This window comes from Cupressus sempervirens, chromosome 3 (genome assembly GCF_028749045.1).
Source record: "Cupressus sempervirens isolate cs-2001-9-10 chromosome 3, ASM2874904v1, whole genome shotgun sequence".
NCBI classification, from domain to species: domain Eukaryota; kingdom Viridiplantae; phylum Streptophyta; class Pinopsida; order Cupressales; family Cupressaceae; genus Cupressus; species Cupressus sempervirens.
Genome location: NC_143120.1, coordinates 265,914,360 through 265,934,309, shown reverse-complemented (window position 1 = coordinate 265,934,309; position 19,950 = coordinate 265,914,360). Strand labels below are relative to the sequence as shown.

At 37.2% G+C, this 19,950-nt stretch overlaps 1 protein-coding gene across 8 annotated transcripts in view; it reads left to right on the top strand.

Annotated features, from left to right (window-relative positions):
• The window catches only part of LOC149565923 (P-loop containing nucleoside triphosphate hydrolases superfamily protein), a 140,612-nt gene that overhangs the window by 95,607 nt on the left and 25,055 nt on the right, over positions 1-19,950 (top strand). For all 8 annotated transcript variants that reach the window (XM_089819384.1, XM_089819382.1, XM_089819379.1 and 5 more), the window contains one exon: positions 8,880-8,967. In XM_089819384.1, the coding sequence (XP_089675510.1) occupies positions 8,880-8,967 (88 nt within the window). The remainder of the gene's footprint in view (positions 1-8,879; positions 8,968-19,950) is intronic.

The following is a 19,950-nucleotide window of genomic DNA, read 5'->3' as shown; positions in this document are numbered from 1 at the left end:
AAGGCAAACACATCCTCTAGCACCCAGCATTGCACTTGCTTGAGGACAAGCAAATTTTGGGACGGGAGGACTGTAATGTCCCTGTCATAAAATAAATGTACTTATTTAATAATGGGCTGATTGATTTATTTATCTCGGACCCATTTTTATTTAGTTTTCGTAGTTTGTGTCGCCATCAGCTAAATTTGTACACCCTTAGAATGCTTATCCAAATGGGTATTTAAGCGCGGCTTGTAGGTAGTCTGTAGGTATGCTTTTGGATTATATCTCTCTGTATTGCGGATTCCTGTTGGAGTTCGGCATTGTTCACCATTTCGGAAGTGAAAGACCTTCCCTATTTGGTTGGCGCAGTTTCAGTGGGACTCAGCCCTCACCCTATTCCGTTGGTGTTCATCTCTCTGTATCTGGCAAATTGGAGTATTATCTTCTAGTGGAAATCAATATTCACATTTGACTCTCTTTCCTGACCATGAGGTACTTGGTACGTTGGCGACATCTATCGATGGATGACGCAACGTGGGAAGGCAAACACATCCTCTAGCACCCAGCATTGCACTTGCTTGAGGACAAGCAAATTTTGGGACGGGAGGACTGTAATGTCCCTGTCATAAAATAAATGTACTTATTTAATAATGGGCTGATTGATTTATTTATCTCGGACCCATTTTTATTTAGTTTTCGTAGTTTGTGTCGCCATCGGCTAAATTTGTACACCCTTAGAATGCTTATCCAAATGGGTATTTAAGCGCGGCTTGTAGGTAGTCTGTAGGTATGCTTTTGGATTATATCTCTCTGTATTGCGGATTCCTGTTGGAGTTCGGCATTGTTCACCATTTCGGAAGTGAAAGACCTTCCCTATTTGGTTGGCGCAGTTTCAGTGGGACTCAGCCCTCACCCTATTCCGTTGGTGTTCATCTCTCTGTATCTGGCAAATTGGAGTATTATCTTCTAGTGGAAATCAATATTCACATTTGACTCTCTTTCCTGTTGTGTAGCTTAATCAATATTCTGTGTATGTACATGCAACATTGTGTTCTTGTCATTGTGTGTGTGTGTTCTGCTCCACTTCGACTTCCCTCATCTTCCATCCATCCATACATCTCTGAAATCCCAATTAAGTCACTGTACGGCTTCCTACTCTAATCGTATGGCTGATCTAAGCCACCGTACGACTTACCTTGCTTCAAAAACACACCCCATACGGATTGCTCACCGTATGCCTAGCTCATACCAAGACCGTACGGTCTGCTAGGACACCGTACAAATTGCCACCATCATCGTACGACAGTTGTGTTGCCACCATACGGACCTACCTTCCTTCACCGTACGCCTTCTTCAAACATAGCCGTGCATTAATCTCCACCATATGGACTTGCTAAGGATTGCTCTGTATGGCTCAAGACATACCATACGCCATCTGCAATCAGCCATACGGCCAGTATTCTGCCCTCCTGTGCACCTAACATCGATATTCAGGTGATCTTCCATGAAATTTCAACATTTTTGAATACAGAGAGACATAGGAACATTTCACAATGTGTCTTCCTAGGACCTGAGCCAAGGAATAGTCTGTGTCTTGTAAATAATTTGCAAAGAGGTCTAATGGGAAGGATTCTTGGCCAAGGTCACATACTGAAAACTTTATTGATCCAACTTTTGACAAGTGAGTAAGAAGAAGATTATTTTTCACTATATCCTTGGCGTTCGCATATTCAACGTGAAATTTCATCAAATTAATCTCCTCAAGGGTTGGGGAGAATTCAGTTGTGTCAAAAACCTGTCTGATTTCATCAGCATTTATTTTCAACATAATTTCTCTAGTAATGTCCGTTATCACCTTCGTGAATGAATCATACTTCTTTGCTATGTTGATAAGCAAATCCACATCCATGTAAACATTGGGGACTACCAATTTTCCTGGGTCAAACTGCCAAGCATTAGATTCATTGCTTGACAAGCTTGCCTAACCATACTATTGCCTGAACATTCCAATCCCGAAATAGGCAACCTTGCATTACCTACATTTCCAAACTTGTCCCATAACATTTATATTCAACATAATTTCACTAGTAATGTCCCTTATCACCTTGGTGAATGGATCATACTTCTTTGCTATGTTGATAAGCAAATCCACATCCATGTAAGCATTGGGGACAACCAATTTTCCTAGGTCAAACTGCCAAGCATTAGATTCAGTGCTTGACAAGCTTGCCTGGCCATGCTATTGCCTGAACATTCCAATCTTGAAATAGGCAACATAGCATTACCTACATTTCCAAACTTGTCCCATAACCTGTCCATAACTTGTTTTCTAGCCATGTTTAGATTCCCAACCATTGCTTTATCATTCGATTAGGGTCTCAAATGATCCATAAAATCATCATATACATTTCTCTCAAGACAATGCATCTTCCCAGAATGTTTTCTAACATGTGGCATGGTTACAATTGGGGTTTTAGGCTATAATTCTCAAGCTAGGGTACTTTCTATTTGAAGAAATTTTAAATAATTTGGCAAAGCCTAATACCTTTGTAGAATAACCATACGAATCAATTTATCCTAAACTAAGAGAAAAATTCCTTAGAACAATTGAACAACATACAAGCTCCATACATCATATTATTTAGATTTTAGGGCATGAGTAACTTACTGCATGTTAGCGCAACCCCCAACTCAATTCTGCTTGCAAGGACCTCCCTTGGGTTGTTGATGAATCACAGAGAGCTTAGAACAACTTTTGTGATAGCAAAATGAGGAGAAATCACCAATTAATTGCCCTTTATCTCCATTACTGCAAGTTCTTTCTTCCAGAAACTCATATATGTGAGTCAAATGGTTGAAAAGATGCAGAGATACAACCTCAAATTTCAACCGTTGATGTTTATCTATCTTGTTAAATCGGACGGTAGTCAGAAGTCCACCCTTCTTTGAGTAATGATGTGTCCTGGGAGTTAATATTTTACCCAAGTCATCTAGAAAACCACGACAACAATCCAACATAGCACACCCAACCTTTTCATTGCTTGGGACACGTGGAAGCATCTCGTCATCCCGCGATCTATAACTATTGTGCAATTTGTGTCACGGGATCACAGGAACTGTCAGATCTATCTGGGATTTGATCTCAACATAGGGTGAAAAGTAGATTATCTCTTGAGCAACTTTATTGTTAATTAAAACATCTCCATCCATTGTCTCCCTGTGCAGAAAAATGGGCCCTTCACTTGCTCACTATTTACTCTCAATGTATTGTGAACATAAAACACTCTGGCACCTTGTCACCAAAATCAGCCAATCAGGAGCTCTGAAACATTCCAACTAGGCAGGCCCCACAACAAACCCTTCCGACGGCCCTGGGCACGTGAAAGCATCCCGTGATGCGGCGATCCATATAAATTGTGCAAGTCTCAACGTGGGATCATGGGAACCATCAGATTAAAACTAAAGTTAATCTATAAGCATGAACAAGGCAATGGGATGACGTGTCGAGATTTACCGACAATATCAGTGATCTTTGTCCACTTGGAACACATGGCACAATCTGAGTGTCTTTGCTGAACAAGTCATACACCAGATGATGTGACACAAGAACCTGACTGCCCTGTCATATGCCCTAACCAATCAGAAAACAACATATATTGCTGAGTTGGATGCAATGCTAGCTGCACACATCGCCATTTGACATCCAGGACACATGGCGAGATCTTGCAATCCTGTATTCGATAAAGACCAATTACTTTTTATTGCAGGATCATGGAAGCCGTTAGATTAAAACGAAATCTAAACCTTTCTCAGTGCTAACAAGAAGATACAAGACCTACTGCTTTTCTGACACAGCCTTTCATCACCATTGATTTGAGCACGTGCTTAATGATTTGAGCATGGCAATTAACTAAGGCCTTTTATAGAGCAGAGAATATAAAGTGCCAGACCCACTGAAAAGGATAGGTGGCATCATGTGATCCCGTGATCGAAATGAAACGTATGCTGACCTCATTGCGGGATTATGGAATAAGGATACGTAGCCTGCTCGGGAAGATAAAAAGAAACCTTAGCATAGAGGAGACATTAGGGCTGAAAACCTTAAGGGAACAAGACTTAGAGAAATAAAAAGGTCCACCACGAAATTAAAAGATACTTAGGTAATTCTCAAACATGGCCCCTCCTAATGATCACTTGACCTATAGTTTGAGTGACAAAAGCTAATGTAAATTTAGAACATAACTAGGGCAAAATGAGGGTTTAGACAGATTTACGAGAGACAAGGCATAGGAACCCCAAGGCAAGAGACCTAACTTCTGCAAACGGCCATGAGCATAGCCAAATTTTCTGAAACAGGACTAACACATGGTTTAACATGTCGTCATATATTGTTATCTTTATTAGAAACTCATTTCTATTGCCACCAACTGATGTGCCAATATTTTTTCCACTACTGTTCTAACATTTGCTGCAATGTCTTTGTCGTCGGTAAATATTGTGTAGCTGACGAGTCTCGTCGGGAAGGTTCTTGTTATATAGCCGACGGACCCCTTCGGGAAGGTTCTTGTATGTAGCCGACGGGTCCCTTCGGGAAGGTTCTTGTATGTAGCCGACGGGTCCCTTCGGGAAGGTTCTTGTTATGTAGCCGACGGACCCCTTCGGGAAGGTTCTTCGGAAAGTATTTATACGCCCTTCGGGAAGCATTGTAATCATCAGATCTTATGGAGCATAATGTACTGTTTGGCATATGCGAATAATAATAAGAGGTTCTGGTATTCAGATTTATTGTTTGTATGCATTAATCCATTTACCCAGTCGTTGTAGACATCAGTCATGGGAAGTGTAACCAGTTGATGAGACCTGGAGCTGTTGCAGACATAGTGTGCCAGAGGTGAAAAGATCTACGAAACAAGCATTTTGAGAGGGGTGTTACACTTGGAGTAGGTGTTGGCCGTGAAGCTGCCTTGGTGGATGCAGGGAGAGCTCGGGAGGAGTTGATCATCCAGTTGAAGGCACTTCAGCGACACTTGGCTCAGTGGACCCAGAGTTGGAAGCAGAGAAAGCGACACTGGTGGCTATCAAGGTCAGCTTGACTAAGGAGACAATGTGTTTTGGAAACCAGTTTGGCGCAGGGACAGGACAAATGTGAGAGTGATGTGGCAGATCAATATTGTTGTATTAGTTGGTTGAGTTTTGTTCTGTAGTCGTTAGGAGACGACTTTTCTCTTTGGGGGGGATGATGTCGTCGGTAGATATTGTGTAGCCGACGGGTCTCGTCGGGAAGGTTCTTGTTATATAGCCGACAGACCCCTTTGGGAAGGTTCTTGTATGTAGCCGACGGGTCCCTTCGGGAAGGTTCTTGTATGTAGCCAACGGGTCCCTTTGGGAAGGTTCTTGTTATGTAGCCGACGGACCCCTTCGGGAAGGTTCTTCGGAAAGTATTTATACCCCCTTCGGGAAGCATTGTAATCATCAGATCTTATGGAGCATAATGTACTGTTTGGCATATGCGAATAATGATAAGAAGTTCTGCTATTCATATCTATTTTTTGTATGCATTAATCCGTTTACCCAGTACGGTAAACAGTCTTCTTGCTGAATACTGTTTCAAATGTATTCTTCTGAACACTCTTCACTGCATAATAGCATATACATTGCTGCTCCAACAGTACGAAATGGTCTTTGACTTGCTTGGTTTCATCTTCACATAAGGAAAATGTGAATCCTGAGTGGGCTGCATTACGCACCCTACACCTTTGAGTAGCAGTATATCGTCTAAACATAGCTTGTCTTCAACTTATTCTTGATTTGAACAAAAAAATTCTTGATCAACTCTTTGAATTTTGTAAGAAACTTCATTAACACCACCTGAGGTAAATCTCATTTGATTCCGAAAGAACCACAGGTTTATGATTTTTCTTCTATTTTCTAAAAGTTAATTCTTCTTGGTAAAGCCAACTCCATTGTTGACAAAAAAGTTAAGCAATTCAGTTCATCATGCCCTATACTATCGTGAGTTCTACCTCTTTCTGATATGCGAAATGAGAAAGATATTAAGGGTACATCTTTTTATTCAAATTCTAGAAACATTGTTAATCTATGATCTTGACTGCAAAAAATAATTATCAACTTTGGTCCCTTGCAGTGTCATTGATGACTTGATAGTGCTTGTGGTTAGAGATATGTAGCTTTTGACTTTGTAAAAGACAAATACGGTGGCATGCGGTGTTGCAAACTTGACTCAGACTACTGCAATGGAGCCACAAAACTAGCAAAATACTTGGAAAACACACATAAGTTAAAGAAAATCATTTTGGTTGATGTAAGATTGCTCTTATACCCTGGATGGTCCTGTATCAATTTCGCCCATGCAAGTCAGTTTTAGGTTGAGATAGATAAGGAAGTGGCCTTTTAATTTGGTAGATTGCCTCATAGATCTACCTACAACTAAGAGTTTTTCCATGGTTGATTGGCCATGCATGGCATATTTGTTTTGAAATTTTTTTTTGAGTGGTCAACAAAAACATCACTAAAGATCACTTTGCCCCATGTCATATCTAAAAGGCTTTATTGAAGATTAGGTGATAAATGTAAAGTGCCACATTGGCTCAAGTGTACATTGTTGTATGGCAGAGGGTGAAGCAGCACTCGTATTTTGAGCCCCTTGACAACATTTAGAAATATTAGGTTCAGGCTTCTTAAATCCATTGTAAAATGCAACTGGTGTCTTTGATCCACATTAAAATGTGGAAAAGTTGTTTGTTATTCTTCAGAGTTTGAAATATCATTGAGATTTGCATCCTTAACTATTGCTACTGATGTTTGTGCAATGACATTGTTTGTCTTAGTGATTTACCGTCGTTTGGATGTTGCACCATGTAGAAGGGTTGGTCTGCTACTTTCTTTCAAGCGATCTTTTTTACTGTAGCTTTGCTAGTTGTTAGAGCCTTGGAATGAGGAATTCTGCTCTGGTACTTATTGGTAATCTTGAATGCAATTGTCAATAGGTCTTACAACTGATATTTGTGATCGATCATCCAATTCCCATTTCGTATATGTTTCCAACTTTTCCACATTCCAACTATGATTAGTGGCAGGTGGTTACAGTGATCTATTCCCTTGCTCCCATTTGAAATGTGTCTTAACTGTTGGTTATGGGAACAAGCAGCTTCATTTGAAGACCACTTCAAACAATGCTATATATAACTTAGCCAAATGGAAGTTTAGAAGTATACAATAAACCAATTTGCTCTTTTCTATTCTATTCTTGTTCTTGAAGTTCGCATTCATTTAGAGTTTACTTTCTTGATCCGTGCCAAATAGACTACAGGGGCATCATTCCAATTATCATGGGCACCTATACTGGATCAGTTGTGCTTGCTTTGCAATAATATATTTCAAGTTCTATATGTAGACTATACAACACCCTCCCTGACCTGTCCTCCCCTTGCCGCTGTCCCTTGGCTGTTCCCCCCCCATCCCAAAAATGAGGCCCATTGCCCCCCCAGTTGCAGAAATTCATCCTGGTGTCCCGCCGTCTCGACGTACCCCAGTACTGTTGTTACACTGTAAATAATGAAAAGATAGTCTATTATTTGCACAATGGTCTCTCTTGTTCTGTTATGTCAATATGTCCAATATTTGGAATTTTTAACACAATTCTAATTAAATAATTTCTTCACAAATCAAACCTTTTGTTGTTTACAGAGAATTCATGTCTTATTAATGAGTACAAACATACGTGCTGAAACACAGCCTCATTATGTATAATTGATTGCTGTATGAGGCATTGCCAACCTGTATGTATATTTTGTTTTCTCCATTTCATCTACAGTCAGTATGCCAATCAATGACACAGTTATTAACACCTAGGTATATTTTTTTGAGTTTCTCTTGCTGAATTTAAAATTTGATTACATCAAGAACCAGAGTGACTCTGGTTCGTAGACCTCATCATACTCTACTTATGATTCTTGGGTGTCATTGCCAAATTTGGCCATTGTTTTTCTTGAATGTAAAAAGCCTATCTTTGATGATGTTGCTGGAAATTTTTAGAAAATTATCTAAGTCTGTTACAATAGCATGGAAAATCAATTTCCCTAACAAGTTGATGGTTTGCAGTTACTGACATAAATTGTGATAAAACAGTAAAATGAGTATGAAGCCAATTTCAAGATAAATTGATTATTTTTAAGAAGCATATATCTAATATTAGCTTTAAAAATTATTGTTTTCTGTTAAGCTAGAATAACTTATATAATATTTAAGGAATTCCTCTTCTGGAGAGTCATCGACTCATCAACCATGAATGTCAGAAAAGCTCAACTAGGCCCACTCAGTCTGTGATTTTCTCCTATACACATAGTAAGTTCTTGTATTGACTACTTCATTGTAGTTGATAGAGGTGCCGATCCTTCTTTTTTAACCTTACATTCTGATGCAGATTAATGCTCGCTTTTGCTGTTGCCATATTCTGCATCAACTTTATCCTCTTTGGCTTTGGGTCTTATTTTATGTGGTTGTTTGTAATATTTGTAATACATGAAGTTGACTTCTCTCTCATGTTTACAGCATCCCTTCTTTAGCTTACCTTCCTTTCCCTATCACCATAATTATAATCTTTTTGATGTTCTGCTTTTAGCCGAAAGTTGCTTGTTCCTTTGGGTAAGTAGATGTTTGACTCTGTCTTGCTATTGTAATTGCCTGTACTAGTGAGTCCTATTCTCCTACTTTGGTCATCTGTGGACATCGATATAATTTCTTTTTTTCTTTCATTCTCACAATCTCTTATATAATATTTTGGTTTTTAGGCATTTCAATGTATTGTTGAAAGCAGTTATTACTTCTAACATTTTATTCGTATTATAAGGTATTGCCATTTTCTGTTTTACTCGCAGGTCTTTAGAAGCAAACTAGAATTTTTTGCTGCCGCAAAGGTTGCTTCTTCTTTCCCACAAGTTGATATGCCAGAAATAGCCTTTGCAGGTAAACCTCTGACAAACAAGAAGTTTATCTCACATTCTCTCTGCAATTTAGGTGTAAAATGAACAGCCTTTTCCAACCATTGGGTTAGATTGTTCTAAATACTTCATCTGTAAACATCTCTATCTTTATTAAAATAAAATGCCAATTTGTGCTTGTTAGCCAAGTTGGTTGCTTGTCCAATTTGGAGTCATTGTCTAAAACAGCAGTGATTTGTACATCACGACTATTTATTATTTTAGTACATTTTTAAAGGCCAGTAGTAACAAACATCACAATTGAATATGGTATTATGAATAGTGTAGATTTTGTATTTAAATTGTCAAGGATTTATACAGCAAAAGCATGTGCATCCAATAATGACAGTTTGAGCTTTGCAGTCTTATTTTTTTCGTTTCCTCTGTTTTCTCTTGTGCTACTTTCATTAAATTAACTTCTTTTAAGTTAGTGGAAGCAGCTTGCTTAACGTTATCAGTTTCTTATTCTAGTTCGTTATAATTTTAGATATACCTAATACAAATATAAGCTTTTACAGGAATCTCTCTGATCGAGTTTTCTGTAACACAGGTACATGGAATGTGAGTACAAGAGTAGGTTTAGCAAATTCTCAAAAAAATATTGTTATGGTTACATGTTAGTTTATGAAATTTTTATATGTTGTCCAAGGGTTTTAGTTCAATTGGTTAAAGCACTAAGTTCTTATTATATAGACCTAAATTCAAATTCCCAAAGGAACAACTTGTAGAAATACAGGTTGTGACTCTTAGTCTTCCATTGTTGGCTGTGGATGTAAAATCTAATGCATATTTGTCTGTTATTTGTATTTCATTGTTGGCTTCTAGTATGCATATCTAAGTTGTTATCTAATGTTTTTTGTTGATTGGTAATAATGATTTTGTATTAATAGAGAAAAGATTACATAAAGAGAGTAGCTAACATCTGGCCAGTAGTATCATCACCCAAAACTGTACTACCCAAACCATCGAAGATATGACATCTTGAAAACATGGGGCATTACAAAAAGCAGATTACAAAATTCCATGCCAAAAGGAGGTACAATAAACACTGAATCACTTGAACCAACCAACTGCTTGCTCTTGAATGGAATTTGGAAATTTATCAGCACCACCCCTACTCAAAGCCGCTCCTCGCCTTTGATCCCACCGACCCCACTAGAAGCATCACCCCAATCCTTTAACAATGAGACATCCACACTAGTGAGAAACTGACCACCCTCCACCCCCAAAGCATCATCCGTACCAAGACCACCATGACACTTGCCAAGAATGTCCTTGAATCAGAGGACGACCATTCTCATCAAGAGGAGCACCCAACTTCATAGGGGTGACCTTCCTTTTATGACTAGGGGCCACCATAGACCTTGCTCGGGATTGAGCACGAGAATCCAAAAAACACAAAAGCCTACACCACCCCCATCGAGCAACAGGCTTATGAACTTCGATTGGATCAACTGAAGACCAGACTAAAAGAGGCTCCGATTCTCCTGGCCCACCTCCAATGAGACTCCAAGGACCATTGAACATGTGCAACACAATTCCCAGCTTGACCCTGTTGATTATTCCTTCGAAGCCCCTAGCCCATTTTGGTTCCATGCATTCTCGGAACACCTTCCGTACCTCCTCTTTTGATCCAGCCACCATCTAACCCAAAGCTAGAAACAATGAAGATATATCCACATTAGACCGGGGCCTCCAATTGTTACTAGATACTCCTCATCGAAAACCAAGAACATCGCTTCCCAAAACTTCTCTGCATTCGGCTTGAAGACATTTCGAAGTCATTTGACAGAGATTGACCCAACAAAGGAGGGAATCTGTCATGTCACTTGCAGAGAAAAAATTAGCCTCCATGATGCTACACCAAATCTCTGTAGGCTGCTCAATGTAGTTTGCTCTGTTTCTGTTAAGTTGATGGGAAAGGGAACTTTCAATTAAAGGATCGCCACAAAGCCTCTAGAAGGCTAAACTCCCAACAGGCGAACATAATTGCCCCGAGTACCAATGACACCTCACACATGCCACTTATACTGAACTCCACCGCCTATCACTTCAATGATCACTAGAATCATACTTTGAGTATTCACATGTCCAAATCCGAAGATGGGATATAATGGAAGTCTTCAAAGATTTCAAAATTATCTTTCAATGATCTTGCCACCCCCACATTAGAAAGTTTATTGGCTAGGGAATTGGCCTCCCTAGGCACATGGGAAATTATGAACTTATCCACTTCACTCAGTAAGGTTCTGATTTGTTTAGTATGCTTGTCTAGATACTATGCATCTAGATCCCCTTTGGCAATACCATTCACAACAATCTGAGAGCCCCTTCATGGTGAAGCTTCTGTGCTCCCAACTTTAAACCCAATAAAATTGCTTTTGACAACGATAAGACACTCTGCTTGATTGTTAGTTCCATCCGCCACCCTCTTAGTATAGAATGCCAAAATACTACCATCTTCAGTTCTGGCAACTACACCAACACTCGAGGGGACTGGGTTTCCCTTAAAGGCCCTGTCAAAATTGATTTTTATCCACCCTGGATGAGGCAGACACCACTTTTGCCCAAAATGGATGAGGTGACTGAGAATTAGCTCTTAGAGGCCCATTAATGGGCCTAAATTTGACCATGGGCGAATTCTTCTGGATGTAATCATCTTTCTAGTCGAAAGGAATTTTGCTCTGATTAACTTGAGAAGCTGCATTAGACACTAATTCAGAAACAAATTTTTCCAACCTGAGAAAAAAACTGGGCAAGCCCTCAGCGTTGTCCTGAAAAACTCTCCTATTTCACTCATTTTATAATTCCCACAGGGAAGTAGAGGGAAGAATGGTCCAAACAGATGCAAAACATGAGGATTGTTGTAACATACATTTATCCTAGCTTTAACACAATTACTTTTTCATATTCATGAGCATGAAAAGGCAGTTATAACAGCTATTATACATGTTCATATGAAGAGATTTACAGTTATAACTGATTAACTGAATTATCTTAACTAACAATTGAAAGAGTATTCGACCAACAAATGCAATATATATAACTACCATCATAAAGAGAGATCATTTTCAACTAAGTTTGACTGATTAATACTGAATAAAAATATTTGCAACTGTCATATGGTAATTTCATAGTTAGCTGAACTTGAACAACATATAAAATAATAATACCGACAATCGTAAAAGCTTAAGAATGCAGATCTTGACCCTGTCCTGCACAAGTCATGGTATCTGGTGGAGAGGATAAGCATTGTCAGGAGCTTAACCTCCCAACCGCGGACCCTTAAGTATCCCCACACAATCTCAACTGAGAAAGGCTCTCCATACCTGGGATTAGGCATAAGACACGCCTGTTCTGCCACTAAGCATCATGGTGCAAGAGTGTCAATTATACAGCTGGCTAGGCTATGGAGTACTTCCCATCAACCCATCTATTCGACTGCAAGCTTCCGGATCACCCACCGCTCGACTTGACAACAAAAATTACACCCTCTGATCACTGTGAGCCAAGTTCATCAAGTGTATGTCTTGTTTCTGATTTCTTCTCTTATCTTGCAGTAATTCTCACCAATTATTTGTAATCAGCCCACACTCTTAATCTCAACCTTGCTGGTCATCCTTGATGAATCTCAGTGTGGCTACCTATAACTTTGATCAAACTCTATTTATCACAGTCAACTTTCTACCCAGCCTGGGCTTATAACAGACAATTATAAAAGAGGTTCATGGTAATTTTCATAACAATTTCTTGTCTCTTTGAGTGTGCCTTTTCTTATCTCAAAGGCATAGATGATGCCCCTGTCTAAGCATTACACAAGTTGGAGTCCTTCCAATATATTTTATGTTCAGTGTAATTAGAATAGTAACAACAGATAAATTCAGACTCTCGCATGATTTAATCAATTTGTCTTATGACATGGAGACATTCAATTTGAGGCTAATCCATCTGGCTCTATTGTACTTTAACATTTTTTCAGATTATTTAGCTATAATTCAGAGCTTTTAAATATATAAAAAGAGAAAAGAAAATGCAGAAAGGAATGCATGACTTGGTTGGAAATGCAGGGGTATTATCACCCTCACTGTGGGTGGAAATCTGGGATGCCTGGTACAGCTCCTTGTTCGTAAAATACCAGACTTGTTGCAATCACAGGCAAGCATAAATAAGTCACCAATATGTGGCAATCACAAATGAGCAACAACCTCAGTATAGATGCAACTTGCAGGTGACATGTACGATTCTTGAAAAGAATCTATGATATGAAAGTGGAGAAATATGAATGCAACTTGTAGCTATGAATCAAGAGTCTTAAGAACCTAATATGCAGATGACAAAAGAGATCACAGATAGCACTTATGAGTGTATTCACTGTTAAGGAGCGTGATTCCTAGAAAGAGTGCAATCTCATATAAGGAGTTGGCTTGTTGTTTCATATGCATGCTTGGTTATGAGCAAGATAAAGAAAGGTGGCTAAGAAATGAGTTAGGTTCTTGGTCCATATTCAATAATCACATTATAAAGGCCACTAGAGATAAGTGACTGATGAAACATTAGCAATATAGACTGCTTGGAAAGAAAATATAAAGGCTCGATGGAGAAGCTAAAATATAGGCTGCTTGAAATATAAAGGCCGATGAACCAAAATAATAATATAAAGAACATTGCCAAAGGTGGAATTATTCATTGTTCTCAATCTATTAATATAAGGATACCATCTTGTATCCACATTTACTTGTATATCCATATACACATACGTATATGTACGTAATATTCTAAATATACGTACTCGTGTATACATAATATTTTAAGTAAGCATGTATGTTATATTTTAATCTGTACATATACATGTATATATGTATGTACATGTACAAGTACATGTGGGTACCATGGTATCATTATATTAAGACATGTCAGTCATAACAAGAAGCTCTGAGATCATCCCAAATTATAAAGGTAACAATTTGTTCTTAGCTTGATTATTTTATTATCTTATTAGGTGCATTGATTAGTTAAGTCATGGTGATCACTTGGTAAACCGCTGCTTGCCTAGTCCAGTTTTCCTTTGACCAAGGTGGTTTAGGACCCATACCTATTAGCTCAATGGTAGTTGGTGCCCTCATGCCCTTTCCTTTCCTAGCAATGCTTCCCTAGTTTAGTGTATATTTGCCAAATGAGCTTAGCACCCATCGCTGTGTTGAGCAACTTGCAATTCCTCAACCCCCCCACCATTGGTATGACAAATCCTATCCCAAGCCATAAGAGGAACTTTGTCGTGGTTGTGGTTTCCATTCCAAAGAATCTTACACATTCTTTTTTGGATAATTGAGACTATCTTCTTGGGGATCCTAAAATAGGATATGGGAAAAATTGGCATCATAGATATTACTGACCTAAGCATGATGAAACGTCTTGCTAGCATGAGCCATCGTTCTTTCTATCCTTCCATTCTAGAGCAACAACTGTATACTAGTTTCTTCCAATATATATTCCTCCCAATTCCTTCAAAGGAGTGCCCAACAATTTGCCTGGTAATCTCCTGATTTGGATCCCAAATAAACCAGCAACAACATGTTGCGAACCCTCCTCAGTATTGGAGAAAAATGCCCTAGAGTTTTTCCAATTCACATACTTAGCAAAAGCAAAACTATAAGAATCCAACACGTTTTTTCATTATCCTTGCTTTTGCCATAGTAGCTATCTTAAAGAAACATGTGTTATTTCCAAATTGAGAATGTGTTGCTGCCTCTGTGCCTCTAGCTATATTGATTCGTTTCCACTGCCCATTCACTCTTTTTTGAAATAGACCTACCCAACACTTAAGCCAACAAAAAGAAAAGAAAAGGTGAAAATAGGTCCCCCTGCCGTATTCCTCAGGATGTTTCGGAAAAGCCTTGAGGGCTTCCTTTCACTAGGATCGAAGCCTGATAGCTCAATATCATACCACTTATCCATTTAATCCATCCTTCACCACAAAAAAGTTTTTCATCACTTGCAGCAAGCATCCTTTGGCCACTCTGTCATATGCCTTCCTATGTTCAATTTCATCAACATATGCTTTGCCCTACTTACACAAATAGAGCAAATAGCTTCGTGAGCCACAATGATTCCATGAGCGATGTTCCGATTCGGTTTAAACCCACTTTTCTTTGGGGAAGAATGGTCTTCAATCTATTCACTATGACTTTTAACTAATATATGTTAGCCACTCTATATATGTATATATTATTATTAATTTGTTTAGCCACCGAATTAAAGGATCTCAAGTCGCTATTGATATCATGGTCTAGTTACCATTGTATTCTTTAGATAATAACAGTTGGTCAAGACTTCATATCGATTTCTAGGAAGAGTTCAATGTATTGTGTTTGACTATAGCACAATAATCACCATCAATTCTACCCATTTGAAATGCTCTATATAGTGACTTGCCATTTGGAGTTTATCAGCATATACATAGTTGTTCTTATCACTTCTCATCTGCCAACTTAGGTCATGTTTGTAATCCCGACTAGCCTCGTGTAGTTCTTTTATGCATGTCTGATCTCTAGTAGACCTTACTATTGTTTCTTAGTGCTGTCATTGTTCTTTCTAATATTTATTCTGCGATGATATTTTGGTTAGTTTATCATTTCATTATATCCTATTTGTGTGTTTTGTGCAACATGGGTGTGACTCTTCGGCTCATGAGCCACAACCATTCCTGTCTACCAAGCTATATTGACTAACTTGTATTTAGTTAGTCTTATGATAACAATTGATTAGTAGGTATCATTTGAACAATGATTAATTATTGATTAGTAATATTTACTAATTCAACTAATATTAATGAATATTATTAATTATTTGTTAATTGATGTCATGTCATAATGAAATAGGGAATTAATCATTGATTAATATAACCAAATAATTAATTATGTATTTATAATCAAAGCAGTGAATTTAAAACCAAACATATATGCATTGACAAATATATTTGTATTATACATGCATCAGTGATGGCTCATTGCAGTCTGCCCCTCCCAAAATCTGCTTGTCCTCAAGCAACTATATGTTTCCTCACTATGATTAAATAATTGAAATTGACAAGTGAACTCAAGTCAAGCTTTCCCTCATTTTCTAAAGAATTTATTTTAGACCATCCATAAGCATGCATCATATTCATCTCACTCAAGCTATTCTATTATTCTAGGTAAATAGAGCATGCACTTGAAAATATGCAACTTATGCATGAATGTATGAAGACACAGAGCATATATGAAGTATACACACTAATACACGAAGACACAAAGCATACACAATGTATACACATAATGCAAGAGGACACAAAGCATAGACAATTTATACACACAAATTTTTGATGATGCGAAGCATACATAGAGTACACATTAATGCACAAAGACATGAAGGAGACATGCCTTATACACATTGTTAGATCTTTTTGTTGATAAGAATGATTCATTAATTCATTTTTATTGTGTAGGATGGTAGGATCATAGCTCTAATACCATTTGTAATGTCCCCTAATTTGGTTTACTCTTAGTTATTATCAAATTAACACATTGATATTTATGTCCCAAGCTAAGGGATATAAGACATTTGAGGTTAATAGAACTATTCTTTATTTTAATCAGATTTTATATTTGTTAGTACTCATATCCAATCTAATTATTATTCCATCCCAATGATGGAAGGAGTAAGTGTTATCCAAGGTGTCTCAATGCCAACTGCAATGGGCTTGCTCAAACTTTACAGTTCGAAGCCCTTAGCCTATCTTGGTACTATGCCTGTAAGGCACTCAGGATCGCTGATCCCTACCCATCTTGGGGTACATAGCCATTGGTTGGATTTATACAGGTCCCTCAAACACATCTTTGTCTTCTATTCTCAAATTAAAATAGTAGTAGATCTGAGTCCCCAAGTCCCCAATGCGTTTCTGTCTCAAAGACGTGGGGCAAAAAGAGGGGGTACCAATCTCCATGTTATATATATATAGAATCATAGATAAATATAATAAAATCAGAATTACATATATATATATATATATATATATATATATAATTCTGATTTTATTATATCTATATATAGATAGGACCCTCAAGGGTTCCTTTTCAATACTAAAATTTTGATATATCCTTTTGTAAAGCAATATTAAATCATAGTCAGTTACAACATATCCTTGCCGTTACCTAATGCTTGCCAGTAAATAGATAGACTTATTTTCTGATATCTTCCACAGAATAGCAGATATGTTTTATATAATATTCAACCCTCCAAATCTATTCGATCAAAAACCACTATAATCATTTATACAGTCTCTCTCTCTCTTCCTCTCTCTCTCCCCCCCCTCTCCCTCTCTCCCTCCCTCCCTGTGTGTGTGTGTGTGTGTGTGTGTGTGTGTGTATGATAGAATTTCAGATCATATAATACTCCTCTCTCTCTCTCTCTCTCTCTCTCTCTCTCTCTCTCTCTCTCTCTCTGTATATATATAAACATATGATAGAATTTCAAGATCATATAATACTCTTTAGTCTCAAAAGTTTAGACATGCTATTATTGCAATCTATATTAAATTTTAATTAATATATGTTAGCCACGCTATATATGTATATATTATTATTATTCTGTTTAGCCACCAAACTAAAGGATCTTAAATCGCTCTTGATATCATGGTCTTGTTACCATTGTATTCTTTAGATAATAATAGTTGGTGAAGACTCCATATTGCTTTACATGAAGAGTTTAATGTATTGTCTTTGACCATACCACAATAATCATCGTCAAACATAGTTGTTCTTATCACTTCTCATTCGCCGACTTAGGTCATGTTTGTGATCCCAACTACCCTTGCACATTCTTTTATGTGTGTCTGATCTCCCGTAGACCTAATTGTTGTTTATTAGTGTTTTGATCATTCTTTTTAATATTTAATCTATGATGATATTGTGGTTGGATTATCATTTCATTATGTGCTATTTGTGTGTTGTGTGCAACATAGGCGTGACTTTTTAACTCATGAGCCATGACCAATCTGATGTTGATTAACTAGTGTTTAGTTAGTCTTATGATAACAATCGATTAGTAGGTATCATTTAAACAATGATTAATATTGTAAAATGATTTATTATTGATTAATAATATTTACTAATTCAATTAATATTATATTAATGAATATTATTAATTGTTTGTTAATATTATATTGATGTCATAACATAATTAAATAGGGTTTAATTATTGATTAACGTAAACAAAGGATTAATCATGTACTAATAATCAAAGCAATGCATTTGATACAAAACATATTTGCATTAAATTTCTTTTTGTATTATACATACATCAATGAAGGCCCATCGCAAAAAATCAGATTCAAATTGAAAGAATCAGAATCAAGAGCAATGAAAGTGAATTTACTAGCTCAAAAGAAAATTTATCGAAATCAAGATCAGAATTCCAATCTAAAAATCCAGATTCCTTTGTTTTAAACTTCCATTCTAATCCTGATTTATGATTTTGATCCAAGCTATATCTTTTTCTCTTGTAGGAATGATGCTGCTCAAGAGGATAGATTGACATGAGGAGGCGGTGAATGGAATAATGAAGTGATGGAGTTTCAAGGCAAGCTCCAACTAGGGAAGAATAGAGGGACTCAAAGCAAGTTCAAATTTAAAGACAAGAAGGAATTCAAAGACAAAACTTCCACCTAAGTTGGTGGATGAGAAGGAAAACAAGTTTAAGTATGGAGAAAATGCTATCTCAATCTTGAAATTCCCTTGGAAATCCAAGATCAACATCAAGTACCCAAGAATCACAAGAAGGCAAGATGACATGACCAAATCAATTTCAAGAATAGATCCAAGGAGAAGATTTCCAAAACAAGGAGTTTGATGAACACAATTTTTGGAATATGAATCATCACATTCACAAGGAGAGGATAATTTTGGAAGAGTTAATCAAAGTTAGACTAATGTTGAGTATCAAGAGATATCTCTTCTTTGTGATATAAGATATGAAAGCTAACATGATGACTTTCATCTTCAAACAATCAAGCAATTTGAAGTCGACATATCCAAGTCAATCCAATCAAATTCATTTGCAAGTGAACACGTGAAATGCATTTAATGAAATATTGCAAGCAATTTTCTCATTGGTTCATCCTTAATAGGATATGCATTTCAAAGCAATGTGACTTATGCATTGGATGCCATTAAATGATTTTATGCAGTAGTTGTAACTAACCCTAATTAGGGTTTCATTGAATGATCTTGGCCATGAAATTCAGATCAATCTGGGCCCTTCATTGTAATCAAGAGGTCTATAAAAAGGCTTGGATTTCTCATTTGTAAAAGGTTAGTCATTAAACAGAGTAGATGGTAGAATAGAGTAGCATTGAGAGGAGACAAAAAATTGTTGCCAAGACTATGTTGAAGTTAATAAACATTTTGAATTTTCATTGAAGATATGATGGATTCCTTTGTGTTGCTTCTACATTTTGCATGGTTTCTACTCCTCAAAGTTAAGTTAAAGTTCATTGATTGAAATGGAGACACACAAAGATGTATGATGGATGGCATCTTCATTGCAAGTCAAAATGTAAGGTTAGTCTGAACTTGACAAAGTTTAGTTATAAATGTTCTTTTGAATTGCACCAATATTGGATATTTGGATGAATGTTAGAGATGTGAAAATCCTTCATTACCTTTGAAGATTGCACCATCTTTATGTAGTTGTTTCATTTGGCAAAGAAAAACTTGGTGATAAGAATTCACTCATCAAAGCATCATTCATCGATATCATTTTCCCTAGAATTAGATTAGGTTCTATAAAAACTTACCTTTTTAATCATTTATTTAGAGTTCAGGTCGATTTAATTCAAGTTCTTGCTACTTTGAGGGATTTTTTTGTAAAGTTCAGTAAGAACAACGTAAGTCCCTTTGTGAAAACCAACATTTCACATCATTAAGCCGTGTTG